Consider the following 17,485-nt stretch of genomic DNA (forward strand, 5'->3'; position numbering starts at 1 on the left):
CTCTTTATCTGAATAAAATATCATCAGGAAATTATTATATCAATTAATATCTTTAATTACATACAAGAGAGACAATACACTTGTAAGAGCTTGTCGTGTTCGTTTTTCTTCTTTTTCTGGTTGTATATCACGTGATAATCTCTCTATCTCCTCTCTCTCTCTCTCTCTCTCTCTCTCTCTCTCTCTCTCTCTCTCTCTCTCTCTCCTTGTATTTAAATATACTAAACTTACCTTATTGTCCATTATATAGACGCAAACATACTCATACATGTATGTTAAGCGTAGAGTGGCATTTAATACTGGGATTATTTATTTTAATTAAATCTTTACACATTACTATTCAAGAAGTCAAGGTTTAAAGACAAACATTCTCAAAGGTCCCCGAAATATTAGCTAGAAAGTCAACGATCCCTGAACGATATTTAATATTTTCATAGAAAGCAATGTACGTGTCAATTATGCCTCATTGATAAGATGAGGGAAATTCATGCCTGCGCAAACACGAGCGTTTGCTATCTGTGTAACGTGTGTTATGGATTTTCTATATGTATACACTCTAGAATAAGCGTGAAAACTAGTTAGATGCGGATCAAGGAACTTTAAAAAAACCCACCAAAAAACCGTAGTCTTTCCTCCCATTGTGAGAGCTAGGTCGTCATCATCAAAGCTTGGAGTCTTTCAGGTAGGGAGAAACAGCCCAAATGCTGAGAGGGAAGGTGGCCATTATTACGGGATCCGCCCAGGGTCTGGGTAAAGCCTTCGCCAGAGCACTGCTGGAGAGGGGAAGCAAGGTAAGAAAATAAAGGAGAGATGGGGGATTAAATGTCCGCAAGGACAGGTTTTGACCATTACGCATGAAGTGTACTATGAGTACAAAAGTTATAATCTCAAAATTATGCCCTAATAAACACGACTCATTTAAATACCAGATATAGGATTAGTGTGAACAAGTGATATGGGGACCTTTTTGATATTCTCTTTCAGAAACACTTAAAGTATTTGACATCCTCATAACTACACTGTACCTAAGATAGTATATTTATGTCTTTACAGTGCATGTGTATGTATTTTCTCCTAGACATTGTGTGGGTGTCCTCACTTATCACGTTTCATCGGCTAGAGAGAGAGAGGGGGGGAGAGAGAGGGAGGGGAGAGAAAGGGAGAGGAGGGAGAGAAAGAGAGAGGAGGGAGAGAAAGACAGACAGAGAGAGGGGAGATAATGTGTGTGTTTCTGGCATATGAATTGTAACAAAATGTTTGTATTCTGAAGGTAATTGAGTTGTGAAGTGAAAACTAATTAAGAGAATACGGAAATATGTGAGGAAGACCCTCTTTTCCCGGATATCTACAAATTACACATGTACAACCTTTGTCATCATCATGTATACTAACATTTATGAAACGATTTTGTGGCTAGCTTCTATTAAGAAATACACATGTTCTCTGTATTGTGGAGATGTGCGCGTTGAGACAATGGGTGATTAGTTTCGCTCATGTTTCCAATATTTATTTATCCCTCATGATGCAAATTAGCATTGATTCCTTGCATTTTTTATTTTCTAAAATAAGATACAGAATTTTGATTAATTTATGCTCCAAATGACTTAAAACTTGACAAGCTTCTTCGTGACGTAAGCTTGATTTCCTATATAAAGATGTATGAATAATGAACTAGTATCAAATGATGGATTATTGACGAAACATTGGTGAATGTAGATATCGTTAAAAATACGTAGGCGGATCAAAACAATCAGAAGTAAGGAAGGGTGTTACTATTAGTTACATGTATGTAGACGCTTAGAGGGGCAACACGGAAATATATGAAGTATTTGAAAAAAAATCATACGCCTCGCGCAATATGTTTTTATTTTCAAGGACCCCATATATTTCTGTATTACCCTTCTAAGTGTCTACATAGCGAATTTATCCTGTCGATGATTTTTATATATATACATTGATTAAAGTCATATTGACATAATTATATTCTTGATGCTTTTCTACTGTCCATGTACAACTGTCATAATAAATGACTGCAATGTATGTATTCTTGAGATATTTTACCAAACGCACAACAATGAAATTTAAACCATCGACAACGGAATTAAAACAAGTTTTTCAAGAGACTGTTAATTCAAAAATAAATTCATTTGTTTTCCGTATACGTGTGACGTCATAATATGCACTGACTCCAGTGAGAGGGTATCAAACTTCCGCCAGAGTTCGTTTGCTCACAAACCAAACTCTTCCAGTTAGGTATTATGGAATAGCGATTTCCTAGGTGCGTACAATGTGTGACGTCACTGTAGAATGACGAAAAACATAACGTCTAACGTAAACAGTTCAAAACAAGAACGTAGACATAAAGTTCATTACTTTACACTATAATTTTAACAGAGTCTTCCTACTTTTTAATGATCTTTTGATCATTTTATGTTTAGAATAAAATCCATACTTTTATATTAATGTTCTTAATGTCAATATCTTCAAACTTTTAACTACGAACTACTTCTTTAGTGTCATATGCCCGCGTGATAATCGCGGACTCACAATAATATATTATACAAATCTGTATATGGTACTGCGTCACATAGGAGAGGTCAATCGGATCATGCGCTCGTCTATTTCCGTAACAGGTACATGTAAGAAGACTCGAACGTGGATCTGCGCAAGAATTGCATCAAATCGATGCATTTCTTCGCCGGAAGCGCGCCTGTGGATGAGGTTAGAAGGCCAGAAGCAAATACCTGTATAATGAGTTTTTTGTTTTTTTTTAGATTTTCACCACAGATTCAGTTTTGGCATCATTAGCGTCGAACCTCATACGAGGTTCATTTGCGGTTACGGAAATAGCCGAGTAGTTACCTGATCAGGATATAGGGCTCACGGCGGGTGTGACCGGTCAACATGGGGATGCTTACTCCTCCTAGGCACCTGATCCCACCTCTGGTGTGTCCAGGGGTCCGTGTTTGCCCACCTATCTATTTTGTATTGCTTATAGGAGTTATGAGATTGATCACTGTTCGTTATCTTCACCTTGCATCGAGGAGAGGTCTATACGTAGGTGACGTAATGAGACCTCGACGGGGAGTTTGGAGAGGGTATAGTATTCACTCTAATACATACACATATAAGTGGAAATTGATATTGGAAGAATACCTTAGATATGTATGCAATCTGACTAAAGTACAGATCTATATCATTATATATAGGCTATATATATAATAATATAGGTCTGTACCTTAGTCAGATTGGATATGTATGATGTTGTAGATGCATTTTAAAAAGCTCGCATTTCATATTGTAACGTACAACTGTGACGTCATAGTTGCAGTTGTGTGCAGATGGCAACAGACTCTGATGGTCAGTAAACCACGTGGAAGGGGCATATTGACAATATTAAGTTAGTACATGTAAGAGACACTAACATCGTTGTATGTACAGTAGTATTGATTTCAGCCAATGAAATTCCAAGATTTTTATCAGAGGCAGGATAAATGTAATACGCAATTTCCGAGATATCAGCTCTTCTGTGATAGAGGTACGTTCAATGTTCTGTTGAAGGCTTGGGTGGGTACAAGATGTATACATATATTATAGACTATATATGTAAATACGGATAAAAGTTATGAACGTGTACATTTTGTTTATACCAGCCGTTGGTATACATCAAACTGACAATATCAAGAATGATATTTGATTGATTTAGGCCATTAAATTAAATATGAAATTATTTTTCATTTCCTCTTCTGCACGAGTGATATTTTAATCAAAGAAAAAAAGTGATTATCGATTTTTGTTTGAGGTATTTTACTATTTAATACCAATAAACTTACTAATATTGTGTCTCCCTGCAGTTTGGGTGGTTACATGATGTCTGATAATCAGTCTTTAGGCAATATATGAAGGCAGCGATAAGCAATTGTACCCACCGCATGTGGAAGATAGTATGTTTTGCGTCTCACTGTGCGTAAGAGTTCCACAAAGGGAAAGAACTATTGGGCAACTCGGAAATTGTGTATTACAAGCCTATCCACATATCTCACTGGGCAAAATTACTTTTAAGTCCAGCTGTATTTATGTTTGTATGAGTGTCTGTATGTCTGTCTGTATAATGGGTATCTGTATGTCTGTCTGTATGGGTGTCTGTACGAATGTATGTACGTCTGTCTGTATTGGTGGGTCTATAAATTATTTTAGGTCAAGGTGAGGACACTCGAACACGTTTGAACACACCATTCCACCTGGAAGTAAGGACGCGCCCTAAAACCAGCACAGGGTTCCTGATTTAGATTTTATCTGAATGATTTTTTTTCTATCTAGGTTTGCCTTTCTGATGTAAATCAAGAACTGTTAGAGACAACGTCTACGGAACTCAAATCGGAGTATGCCGAAAACGTCTTTTATCAGGCGTGTGACGTCACCAACATCCAGCAAATGGAAGGTGGGTTACGTGATAGCATGCAGTAAAGTGATGAGGGAGGTTTTATATTCTACTCAAGTGATGAACTGTTTAATGAGATATCAATACAATTCATTTCCAATTGTTCCGGATCATGTACTCTTAAGTTTGGAAATATTTATAGTCTTAAGCAGAAAGTGTATTTGATTAAAGTTTTATTGTCCAACAGCACATTTTAGAATAGATTAGAATAATTGTTAAAATGATTTCCAAAATTTTTAGGATTTAGAAACCATTAGAGCGATTTACTATAGGAAATAAGGCGTGACTTCCAAACATTTTTTCTCTTCAAAATTTGTCTTATTAAAATTTTCATAACGTTTCTCCTAATTAATATGGGATCATATACGGAATGAAGCCGACTGTCCATTTCATCTTTCAATTAAAACTATGTCTCAAATATTCTATTTCCAAATCACTCATCTAAATTGCATATTTGAAGTTTTAGAGTATAGACATATTTTATACGATGAGTTAGTACATATTCTTAAGATATTCGATTTGAAATAGTGGATTATTTTCACATTAAACCGCGATCATTTTAGTGAATTGATGAGATATTTGTCATTTCACTTAACGACAGATACCCTGACAGGTTGTTCAAAACCACAGGTTAACTTTAAGCCATTAATTTCTATTGCTCAAATGTTAACCAATGGTTAAATATTAATCTACATTTGTAAGTTAACCAATATGCAGAGGTGGCTTAAGACATTGAGGCAGTGGTTAAACATGGCTGCCTGCTTGCTCTTAAATGTAAATATTGGCAAATGACATATGAAGCTGATATTTTAAAGACGTTGTAATCATGATTTCGATGAAACAGAGAATAATGAATTTAACAAGCGATTACATTAACCAGTCGTTATATTTATTCAGGTTTTGAGCAATATCCGTCCTGGTGGCCTATAGGTCTCTTTGATAGGCAATGGATTTTCTGCAACTTTTTGCCAGAACCATTCTACATCTAACAAGTGCCTATGTTACAGAGCCAATTTATTCGTCTTTTAAAAGATATTTTATCAATGGATATCTAAATTATATGTATATAACATAACTATTTTGAAATTCAGAAGTGCCTGAAAATATAATTTTTTCTAAACCAAATTATATGTGCTCATGCGCATGTACAATGCTGAACGAAGAAATATTTGTCGAAAGATCAATTTATATTTTGATATCACGTGTAACGTCTGTAGCATCACTTGTTTGCTGTACTATGAAAGCCCAGAAGGTTCATTTTAAATTCGAAATACGAGATTTGGAATTCGAATTTCGAAAATCATTATCTAAATCAACCAATCAAAATATAGGTTAAAGAAAATAATTTTCGTTTGTTATTATGTCATGTAACTTTTGGCATGCAGACATATCCGTAAAAAGCGCTGGGGTGGGGTTGGGCAGAAATTTGCTCCAAGTCCCATATTTCTGCCAACGTAAAGATCATAATTCGAGTTGACCCTATCCTTTAGGTGAACTAGGTCAAATAATAATACATATCATAGCCCACTTTCAATTGAATTAGTGTATGAAGCATATTAATTGATGATACCCCCTGTAACAATCGATTCTGGTCTTATTTATGGAAATATAATCAGCGTAGGGATGTTAACCGAGGCTCTTACATGTATTGGTAGGAGGCGATACTCTATGTCAGTATCAGCAAAGGCGGGACTTGTTTAAAGTTTCGACTTATATTATAAGTGCATTAATAATGTGCAATGAGACAACTCTCCATTATGATACCAGATTTTCTATTAGCTAACTGTCATGTTAATTGTTCAATTTTATAGAATATTAAGTATTATTAAAGTTAGTAAATTCATTTCAGAGCTTTTCAGGAAAACCAAAGAAAACCTTGGGAGTATTGACATTGTTGTGAACAACGCAGGAATAGTGCACGAAAAGGCCTGGGAGAAATGCATAGATATTAACCTGGTGATAAATAATGATAATGCAGATAGATATTAACCTGGTGATAAATAATGATATTGCAGATAGATATATTAACCTGGTGATAAATAATGATAATGCAGACAGATATTAACTTGGTGATAAATAATGATATTGCAGATAGATATTAACCTGGTGATAAATAATGATATTGCAGATAGATATTAACCTTGTGATAAATGAGAATGCAGATATATATTAACCTGGTGATAAATAACAAGAATGCAGATATATATTAACCTGGTGATAAATAATGAGAGTGTAGATAGATATTAACCTGGTGATAAAAAAACGATAATGCAGATAGACATTAACCTGGTGATAAATAATGATAATGCAGATACATATTAACCTGGTGATAGATAATGATAATGCAGACAGATATTAACCTGGTGATAAATAATGATATTGCAGATAGATATTAACCTGGTGATAAATAATAATGATGCAGATATATATTAACCTGGTGATAAATAATGATAATGCATAGATAAATAGTGATGTCCCTAGTGATAATACAGGGATATCTTGTTGAATGATTTTGGATATAACTTATACTTTGTAATACTATTATGTTTTATAAACGAACATGCTGTTTGTGGCTGTTTAATTTCGAACAAGGGCAATTATACCACTTGGGTTCAATTTACTATAAAGACTCTAAATATAGGATACCCAAGTTCGCCGATGAAAAAAATAATAAACCAGAGAGTGTAAGATTCTGCTATGTATTATAATGTATTCATACATTATCAATCTACGTTACTGCCAAAGTTCATCCCGAAATTCTGTATACTTTCCAAGATATGCAGAAATCAATTCAAATTCCTAGAAACCACGGTCGGTCGCACTTCTATTACCTCTTGTGGGACACAACCCTCTATTTCCAGTATTCGGAAGCATAGAAAAACATGGCTTTTGAAGCAAAGATTTTGTCAAGTTGCAAAGCTTTAAGCGAGATGCGTTACAATTTCTTTGTCGGTTTTTCTTCAAACTTTAAACATACCTAACAACTTATCTCTTTCCTCCTTCATCTGGTCCACTTTCGTGAATTTGCATACCCGATAAGCTGCATGCAAATGATGCGTTTGTTGGATGAAAGTTGAGGCACCCTACATCATAGCTGTACTGTTCAAGGGAAGGCCCTGCAACCCCTATCTTTGATAATGGCACAACAAAACACACCTTCATGGGCACCGCCATTACCGCTGACGCTTAGAGTTTCGGGAATACTTACGGCGATTCCTATAAGTCCTCGACAGGTCACGTAAGGTCATGCATTTTAATGAATTATGCGAAAATATCGGCGTTGTGTCACACGGGAGGTAAAAAAGTGCGACCAACTGTGGGTTTACGACGATGCATGGGTCCTGGCACTTTACTGTTTGTAAATTGTTGAATTTCTTATTCCGATTAAAAAATTGTAGTCCGTAATAGCTCCCCAAGTAACTGAAAACTGTAAAACTGTCTGCACTTTCACTTATCACGGCCATTTTGATTAGTTCCTTTATTTACCCAAAAGGATGAAATGACCTACTCTTGTGTCACTCATCGCGGTGAAATATAATCATGGTCCTTTATTTTCACTGTATTGATTTTTGTAGAATGGTACCATCCGCGGGACGATGCTAGCGTTGGAGTATCTGAGGAAAGACATGGGCGGTCAGGGGGGCCTGATCCTAAACATGTCATCACTGGCAGGTACACATTCCACAGCCACAGTCCATACATTGTAGCGACATATATTATGTGACACAGATGGTTTGTGATGTAAATGGTACATGTAGGTGACGCAGATGTTGTATGACGCAGATGATTGATTAATTGTATATTGTTTAACTCCCTCTCGAGAATTTTTCGCTCATATGGAGTCGTCACCATTAGCGATGAAGAGTTGTAAAATTTAGGCTTATGCTTGGTGCTTATGGCCTTCGACTAGGGAGGGATCTTTATCGTACTATACGGTACCCGCAACGTTATTCTTGACATTCCTAACGTTCTATCGATATTGCGTGTATCCTGTCGTATTGTGCATGTATCCTATCGTATCGTGAGTATATCCTATCGTATCGTGTTTTGAGTTTATCAGGTTTTCCGTTTTCTATCGTGTTTTACGTTTATCAGGTCTATCGTGTTTTGCGCGTATCATGTTTTCCTTTTATCGTGTAGCTTCGGAAATTATCGGGATCGGGATCGTATATTAAATCTAGTGAAAAAGTGCGATACTTTCGTTCGAAAAGCTTTATTCGTTTTGCTAAAGAAGCTAGTTTTAGGAATCGAGGAAAGACAGTATATTTGAAGGAGAACATAAAGCTGTAGATTTTAATGTAGAAGAAGAGCTATTTGTCTGTCCAGAGAGGGTGAAAAATTATCACAAGTAGTCTGGAAAGTAAGCAGTGGTTTGCCGATCAAACCGAGGACAGTAAATCTGAAAGCTCCTTCAACTGAAGTTCATAAATGTTTGCTTGTTGAAAAACAATTATTTGTGATTAACACTAACAGAGAAATAGGAAGTTCCGATTTGAAAGGAAAAATCATTAAATTACATTGTTTATTACATATATTTTAATAAAGGCTGTTTTTCTTCCGATTTTTTCCCACTTGTATTCTACTTATATACATTCACCAACTACTGAACTTGTGCGCGTTCTTATATCTGATTTTGTGTATCACCCGTGTTTTGACAGAAAATATTCTCAGGGACATTGTATTTCACACATTTAGAAGATTCAGCTTTAAAAGGGTGCAATGGTGTTGCATCTCCCAAAAGTCTGCTCAACTGGGCACGACTCAGCTGTCATCGTTGTTTTTTTTATTACTTGTACATGTACACTTATGCCATATCAATTATCACTCATAGTGTAGAAATATCTAACGTATGAAGATATGGTATAGTGCAGTGGATTTTTTTTAAAGTGGTCATTATGAAAATAATTGTAATTGTTGAATGAGCTTGATGCAAAATAACTCCTATCCTCGCTACACACAAAATATTACTTGGTTTTATTTCACATTGATGGTAGAGGGGTTTCAACATCAACATCAACCCGTTTGTCAGTAGCTTACCTCGATTTAAAAAACTGACTATACGCAGAACAAGCTCTTGCATATCGAATCAATTGAGATATATAAACACCATATGCAGGTGATAATGGAATATTGCTACATAAATATTGGTATTGGAAGTTGACGAAGGAGAAACTGAAATAATCCCGTTTGTCATACAGTTGAGTTGTCAGTTTGCCGTTAATGTCTACTTTCAATAAAATATCTAAGTATAAAGCAGAAGTGAACGACTCTGTGATGTCCTTTATTTCGAGCTCACAGGAATATATGAAATCGACATATGAATGAAAGTTATTATTGTTAATAGACAAAACGTCATCGATATATCAAAATGTCGAATTGAAGGCCACAGCGAGAGATTTTTTTCTTCTCACGTAGAAGCTTTTAAATAAATTCTGCTTCATATGAATATAGAAACAGGTCAGCTAACAAAGGAGCACAATTCGTGCCCATGGGAATTCCAACAGACTGTGGGAAGACCTGATCACCAAAGACCACGAAGATATTGTCAATGAGGAACTCTAGCATATTTTTTATTTCAACTTCAGAGTACTTGTGCGTGGAATCAGAGTGGTGTTTAACAAAGTAATTTTTTGAATGACTGATCACTAGATATGAATATATATGTCAAGAATAACTTTGCTGGTACTGTACCTGCTGTGACACGAGACCTCGATTTTTACGGTCTCATCCGGAGGACCGCCCCATTTAGTTGCCTCTTACCACAATCAATGGGGTACCGAGGACCTATTCTAATCCGGATCCCCACGCAGATGATAGGTGACGTAGATGATACACTGTATGTGACGCAGATGTTGTATGACGCAGACGGTAGGTGACGCAGATGCTAGGTGACGCAAATGTTGCATGACGTAGATGATATGTGACGTAGATGGTACATGTAGTTGACGCAGATGTTGTATGACGCAGGTGGTAGGTGACGCAGATGCTAGATGACGCAAATGTTGTATGACGTAGATGATATGTGACGCAGTAAAATGTTGGAACTTCACCACGGTTCATTGACGTTAACTTACCAATAAATCCATTGATTGTTGCTTCAGTGAATTTATAGGAAATTGTATATCTTGAGTTCATGTGTAATGGCTGTACTTCTCTTAAAGAAGCATCCTTTTACATGTCACAAGAATCACTGTGGTATCGAAATAGTTACCTGATCGTCCTTCTCATTTTGTGTTGCATCAGATTCCGCGACATCGCAGATTTTCCCCCAACGATTTCTCATGCAGCAGTTATTTCTATATTAACTTTAATGTTTCCAATTGAACTGAATTCTTAATTCTTATTTTGATCCACTGTTTTAATTTTTTATGATCTCTGTTAAACCGTAGGTATCTTTCCTGTGAACTACACTCCTGTGTATGCCGCTAGTAAACACGGAGTTATCGGCTTTACGAGGAGTTGGGCCGTGAGTACCCTTAATTCTCATTATACTCTTATCAGTTCATGAAAAATAACCAGATTATTTCCACATAAATTTAAGGATCTCATAGGCTATACAAAATAGCTACACTTTCTTCACATTAATCAATATTTTATATGCTAACGCTATTCAGATCGATGCTAGGTTATCATAGGTACACAAATAGCTAGATTTTCTCTACATTAGGGACCGGTCAATATTTATTGGGGGTTGGGACCGGTGCATTCTATATTACCATTTAAAAAAAAAAAAAAAAACCTATGTCCTATCATTTAAGAATACAAAAAAGTTGCTGTCCTATATCAGATGTGTAATAAAAAAGTGTGTGTCCTATCTAATGAATAAATATACATGTATAATTAAACAACATTTTTACTTCATTTTAAAAATCTCTAAATTTCTTCAAAATTATCACTTAAAATGTCTCTCTATTGTTATATCAGGTGTGGGATTCAAGTTCCTGAGAAACTATTGTTTGCTTTGTCATGTTTGTTCGGTAATTTGTCTATGAAGTTACAAATCTCACTATTATCTTTTTTTTCCTTCTCTTTTTGTTGAATTGTTGTTCAAAGTGCTACATTTTGGAATTTTTTTTTAAATTACTGTTTTACTGAATTATTGTCTCATGTACTTTTTCACATCTCAGTATTCTCTATAAAAGGTGAAGATAACGAACAGGGATCAATCTCATAAATCCTATAAGCAATACAAAATAGAGAGCTGGGCAAACACGGACCCCTGGCTATACCAGAGATTGGATCAGGTGCTTAAGAGGAATAAGCATCCACTGTCGACCGGTCACACATGCCGTGAGCCCTATATCTTGATCACGTAAACGGTGTCATTGGTAGTCAAAATCAATGTGCCAAGAACGGCCTAACAATCGGTATGAAACAAGTCAGACAGCATTTGACCCAATGATAGGTTATATTGGCAAACTATCGAATTATTAAAGATGTGTTTAGACTTTAGTAAATTCTGGTCTGTATCCTTCAAGTTATGACCAACATGATACACCATTTTTATTTTCTATGATAGAAATCCATACTCCATGCAAAACCTACATTATTTTTTGCAATTTTATTCACAGCTGGATACTTCTTTTGTGATATTTTTAGTTACATGTTTTAATATTAAAACATTTCAAAGGTCCAGTATTTTATTGCATATCGTCTCTAGTATATTAAACTTGGACACGAAATAAAGCATACATACAATTCAATATTATTATTTGTAAGTTGGTTGAAATAAAAGTTTGAAATACTTTATAATACTTATTGTTCATTGATACGTTTGCAAAAAAATATAGCTGATCTCTCAGTGTTAAAAATAAAAAAAGATTTGGAGTCCTATCAGTATATAAGTCAACATAAATGTGTGTCGTATTGCATTTTGCACCGTTCCCAACTACCAATGAATAATGCCAAGTCCCTTAGGCCTTTCTTGGCACTCTGATTTTGACTACGGATTGCTCCGTTTACCTGATCAAGATATGCATGTAGGTCTCACGGCGGATGTGTCCGAATTACAGGGGATGCTTTTTCATCCTAGGCAACTGATCCCACCTCTAGTATATCCAGGGGTCCGTGTTTGCCCAACTCTTTATTTTGTATTCCTTATAGGAGTTATGATATTGATCACTGTCCGTTATCTTCACCTTTCATTAGGTACATGTATGATTTTAGAACCACCCTGACGTGATAAATAATGGCGTCCGCTTGGTGTGTCTCTGTCCAGCATTTGTTGATACTGACATGATCAAAGTGGAGAAAGATAGATTTCAGGGAGAAGATCTAGTCCAGCCCGTCCTAGATAAATTCGGAGTAATGAGGTAAGACAAAAGTGAATTAAAATTTTCTCTTTGTCATGAATGTGTTTGCTTTCCTGTCATGTACAGTCTTTCGCTTAATGAAGGAGTGGATTGGTTCACAACCAGCAGGTTCTAGTTTGTCGCACCATATCATGATTTGTTTCATATAGAGTTGACATTCCTGTCTCCATTTGAATGCATGATGATTTCGATTTTGATAGCTGTAAGATGTAGTTAACCACATTCTATATATTTAGGCAATACAGTATCCTACATGTCATACTATCAATGTTTTCTTTTTCACCTATCCTTGTTTTCATGATGCCGTATCATTGCGCAAGTTGAGCCTTGTTACTTAGCGCGAGAATACTAGTAATGTTAATAAATTGTAATTAACATTAATAGAGATCGAAACGGAACTTTCCCTATAGGTAACACGTATACACATGTTTAAAAGGAATATTTAGAAAACTTATGAAGAATTAAACCACACCTATCGAACTAAAACATTTTGGTCAAAATGGCGTAGATTTCAATGCAAGCGCGAGGACATGTATTTATCCATTTTGAGTTCACGGCGTTTTGAGATGTTACATAAAATCCTTTTAAAAAGCATGTAAACCATATTTTCTTATTCATATGTAATCACTCCCCAAATAATGCGATTATATCATGTCTCCTATGTTTGTAAATTTGCTAAACACCGACACTGAATATGACGTCACAACGCACAATTTACATCAATTACGTGATCTTTCCTGCGTTCAATGAACAGGCGGATCAAATTTCTAAACTATGACAGTGGACTCGATGCATCACATGTACATGTGTACATGTATGTTTGTATGTATGCGTATGGTCGGGTTTTAAATCGAGGCAAGCAACTGACAAACAAGTACAGGGGTTTCAACAGTTTCGTTTAAAGTCAGCAATTCGTACATTCTATGGTCGTTATAACGATCTAGTTTGCCAATACAACTGGTCATTGGGTCAAATGCTGTCTGACATGTTTCATACCGATTGTTAGACCGTTCTTGACACACTGATTTTAACTACGGATTACTCCGTTTACCTGATCAAGATATAGGGCTCACGGCTAGTGTGACCGGTCGACAGGGGCTTACTCCTCCTAGGTACCTGATCCCACCTCTGGTGTGTCCAGGGGTCCGTGTTTACCCAACTATCTATTTTGTATTGCTTATGGAAGTTATGAGATTGATCACTGTTCGTTATCTTCACCTTTCATGTATACGGTTTTCACATCAATGTACATGAAGAACCTTAAAAATTGTTCAGGACAATGCAGAACTTTAAGAATTGTTCCATTAATAGTGACAAAAAGCAATGTTCTCCCACTTTTCAGACGGAACTATTTGGCATTAATTACCCTTGCAACTTTACTTCAGTTATATTCCAAAGTCTTTATTACTTGAAGTAATTTCTGTGAATATGTGAAAGATACATATACAATAACTACAACATTTAAATCAATTTCAGTAGTCGTTATCAGATCTTAAATTCGTATCCAAATCCTCCACGAAATTTTACCAGGAAGTTAGTGAAAAAATCTCAATTCAGCCGATATATCTAAATGTCGAGTTGAATAACAATATAGAAGAAACAGTTGTTGTATTGAATTTAGCCTATTTTTATGATTTTTGGACTTCCTCTTACGTTTTTTTTTTTTTGGTCTTCCCACGACCTCCTCTCAGGAAGTGATCACCGGATATATTTTGATCAAGTGGGTGAATTGTTTGTGTATTATTATAGCGGTGTATCGTGTCTAGTGGGCGTTTTGATTGAGTGCAGGGAACACAAAGCCATTGAATATTGAACCTATAATATTGATCAGAATAACATATTGCTAAAACTAGTTGCTGTCTATCAATCATAGCTCACCGTGCGATTAAACTGTACACATCAACGTGTAAATGTATGCTCTGCTTGACCCTAGCTTATTGGAGATATTATTTGTTTCTATACACTAATGAAAGCATGGAGATTCTGAATATTTTCATATGTTTTCGTGCTGTAAAGAATACGTGTACAGGTGTATTATGTTCATCGTTATTGTTCGTGATTATAGAGTGTAAAAGTTATCGTTCGTCTTAGAAATCCATATCGTATATCATATTAAAGAGGTCATAAACAGTAATACCCACACGTAAGTGTTTGCCTATACTTGTGTAACTAGCAAAGAAGCCACAATAGTTATTTTGTCCCTACCGCAATGCGGAAGGGGACAGAAATACCGGTGCCCTTGCGTCCGTCCCACTTATCTTTGTGGACGCAACTCCACTGAAACCGCTCAACATTTTGTTCATTTTTGTAGGATTGTTAGTCACCATATGCAGTTGATCATATTGCACCGCCATTTCGTTTCAACAAATTTTAAAGCAGTTATAGGACTTTGTTGAATTTGTATATGCTACATTATGGGAACACTTTGTGGACGCAACTCCTCCGAAACTGCTCAACGGAATTTTTTCTAATTTTGTAGCATTGTTAGTCACCATACGTAGTTGATCGTATTGCGTCGTCATTTTGTTTTGACTTGCATGTATTTTTAAAGGAGTTATGGTACTTTTATGTTTCAACTTATTTTAGCGGCGGTGGGGGACATAGCTACGCGTAGCAATCTTGTTTAACTTACTTGCATATACATGATTAAGTCTAGCATAAAATACTCAGGTGAGAATAATAGAATCCTTCATTAGTACGAGTGTGGGATAGGGAAATTCCACCGAGGGGACAAGATTCGCAGTCTAGGACGAGGCTTTGCCGAGTCCTAGACAGAGAATCTTGTTCCAGAGGTGGAATTTCCCTATCCCACACGAGTAAATAACGAAGGATTATTTTTCTCACATTTTACCTACAGTTTAGTGTATAAATTTAGTAGCTTTGAGAAAATTCCAAATTATCAAAATCCTCATTTGAACTTCGATGCAAAAACTAATTAGATAGGCAGAAAGAGCATACCCGAAAATGGTTTACACTATAAGTGTAAACTAAAAAACCCAAGATTGTCCGCCAGAAAGCTATATAAATTAAAATTCAAAGATAACAATGCAAAATATTTTTACTTCACCGTGTAACGTAAATCATAGAAAATATATTACGTCACAATCAAATGACGCCGCAGCAGTGTGAGACAGAAAAATCTCACATGGCTGTCTCACATTGGTAAAGTCAATCTCACACTGGTGATAATGTGAGAACATCGTGTCTCTACATTACCGCTGCATTGCCAGAACTGACAATTTCATCTCCATTTCAGATGCATGCTGTACTTTATATATGCACATGCATAAAGCGCTGGATAACGTTAGCGATAATGTATACTATTTAGACATGGTAATGAGCATGTGGCGGTAATTTTGAAAATATGGTGCATGGTAATTTAATGCATCTTGGCCTCCTATGTTAATTATCAAGTCGTAACTTAATAAAACAAAATTATGCTTGAAATGGAATTGTGGATTGATTGATTGATTGGGGGTTTTACGCCGTTTTGGCAACATTTCAGCCATTTTACGGCGGTTGAATTGTGGAAGGAAGATTTTTGTTTTTGAAAAAGTCCCTACTACATACATGTACGTACCACCTCAATAACCACCTCAATATTAATATATTCTTGTTGCGAAGGACACGATGCACCGAGCACCAGGTTTTTGTTCGCCGTTTTTCCACCCCATTCGCCCCTCGGGATAAAAAAGCAAATTCCTAAAACTTCTTGCATATATAAAGGAAACCACCAATCGTCTACCGAAAGATGATTTGACTATTGGGAACCAGATGTTTTGTATAGAAAAACGTCGTTTTTCAACCCCAAAATAGCCCTCAAGGTGAAAAAGAAAATTCTGAAACCTTATTGAACATCAATAGCACACCACCAAAATACCTTCTAAGGGATGATTGGCTATTGCGTAAAATGTATGAGGAGTTCGGGAACCAGGTTTTTTTTTTCTAATATAGAATCAGGATAAAATTAAAACTTCTGAAACCTTATTTCACACCTATAGGACAGCACCTACATGTTCATAAAGATTAATTGGTTACTACTTAAAATAAAAGAGGAGTTTGAGGCTGAAGAGAGTGTGATGGACGGACGGATAATAATATACCCAAACATTCTTTAAAAAAGGACGGGTTTAAAAATGAAAGAATTTTTTACATCCAACTAGTTTCCACTTGTGTGTTGTTTATGTGTGCGTTAAGATCTGTAGATTTTTTTCCGTTGATTTTATTTCATTTTCACCAGCCTAGACCAAATTACCACGGAGTTCATGAAAGCTGTGCAGGACGAGGATAATAATGGGAGCGTGATCTCTGTCACAATGAGAGGGGCGAAGACCCTTAATCTACCCTCACCATCCTGAGTTGCCATCAACATGAGGTCATTTGGATAAAGTGCACTTTGTAAAAGCATTCATGGCTATGTACATGTATATTTATTATATATTAAAGTTTACATTTCGGACAAATGACATACATGTATTGAACTGGGAATTATATGCTTTGTAAAGTGTCTTGATCTTTCTAGAAGGGAAATGTGCATGTAGTCATAGCAAATTCTGGAAATGTGTTTTTAAATTATATTTCGTTTCAAAACACATCTCGACAGAATAGAGTTTTCTTCCTTCTAGTACAGGAACTGCAGCAACATAGATTGTATTTGCAAAATACAAATATAGATTGATTTACTGCCAAACCTTCCAACAGGTTGTAGATTTCTGATGACCAATAGAGTTTA

General features: G+C 35.9%; 1 protein-coding gene across 1 annotated transcript; it reads left to right on the plus strand.

Annotated features, from left to right (window-relative positions):
• Positions 1 to 471: 471 nt before the first annotated feature.
• On the plus strand, positions 472 to 17,221 carry LOC125649559 (15-hydroxyprostaglandin dehydrogenase [NAD(+)]-like). Its single transcript, XM_048877186.2, has 7 exons — positions 472 to 791; positions 4,321 to 4,441; positions 6,291 to 6,397; positions 8,017 to 8,113; positions 10,831 to 10,907; positions 12,608 to 12,753; positions 16,994 to 17,221. The coding sequence occupies exons 1-7, from the start codon at positions 702 to 704 to the stop codon at positions 17,109 to 17,111; spliced, it is 756 nt and encodes a 251-aa protein (XP_048733143.1). The 5' UTR covers positions 472 to 701; the 3' UTR covers positions 17,112 to 17,221.
• Positions 17,222 to 17,485: the final 264 nt, after the last annotated feature.

Source organism: Ostrea edulis, chromosome 5 (assembly GCF_947568905.1).
Source record: "Ostrea edulis chromosome 5, xbOstEdul1.1, whole genome shotgun sequence".
Classification (NCBI taxonomy): Eukaryota; Metazoa; Mollusca; class Bivalvia; order Ostreida; family Ostreidae; genus Ostrea; species Ostrea edulis.

Bases quoted from the DNA above. Each gene is read 5' to 3' on its own strand.
- LOC125649559 (XM_048877186.2), top strand. From the start codon at position 702: ATGCTGAGAGGGAAGGTGGCCATTATTACGGGATCCGCCCAGGGTCTG. The intron at 8,114-10,830 runs GTACACATTCCA...GTTAAACCGTAG, and splicing joins AAACATGTCATCACTGGCAG to GTATCTTTCCTGTGAACTAC. The intron at 12,754-16,993 runs GTAAGACAAAAG...CATTTTCACCAG, and splicing joins GATAAATTCGGAGTAATGAG to CCTAGACCAAATTACCACGG.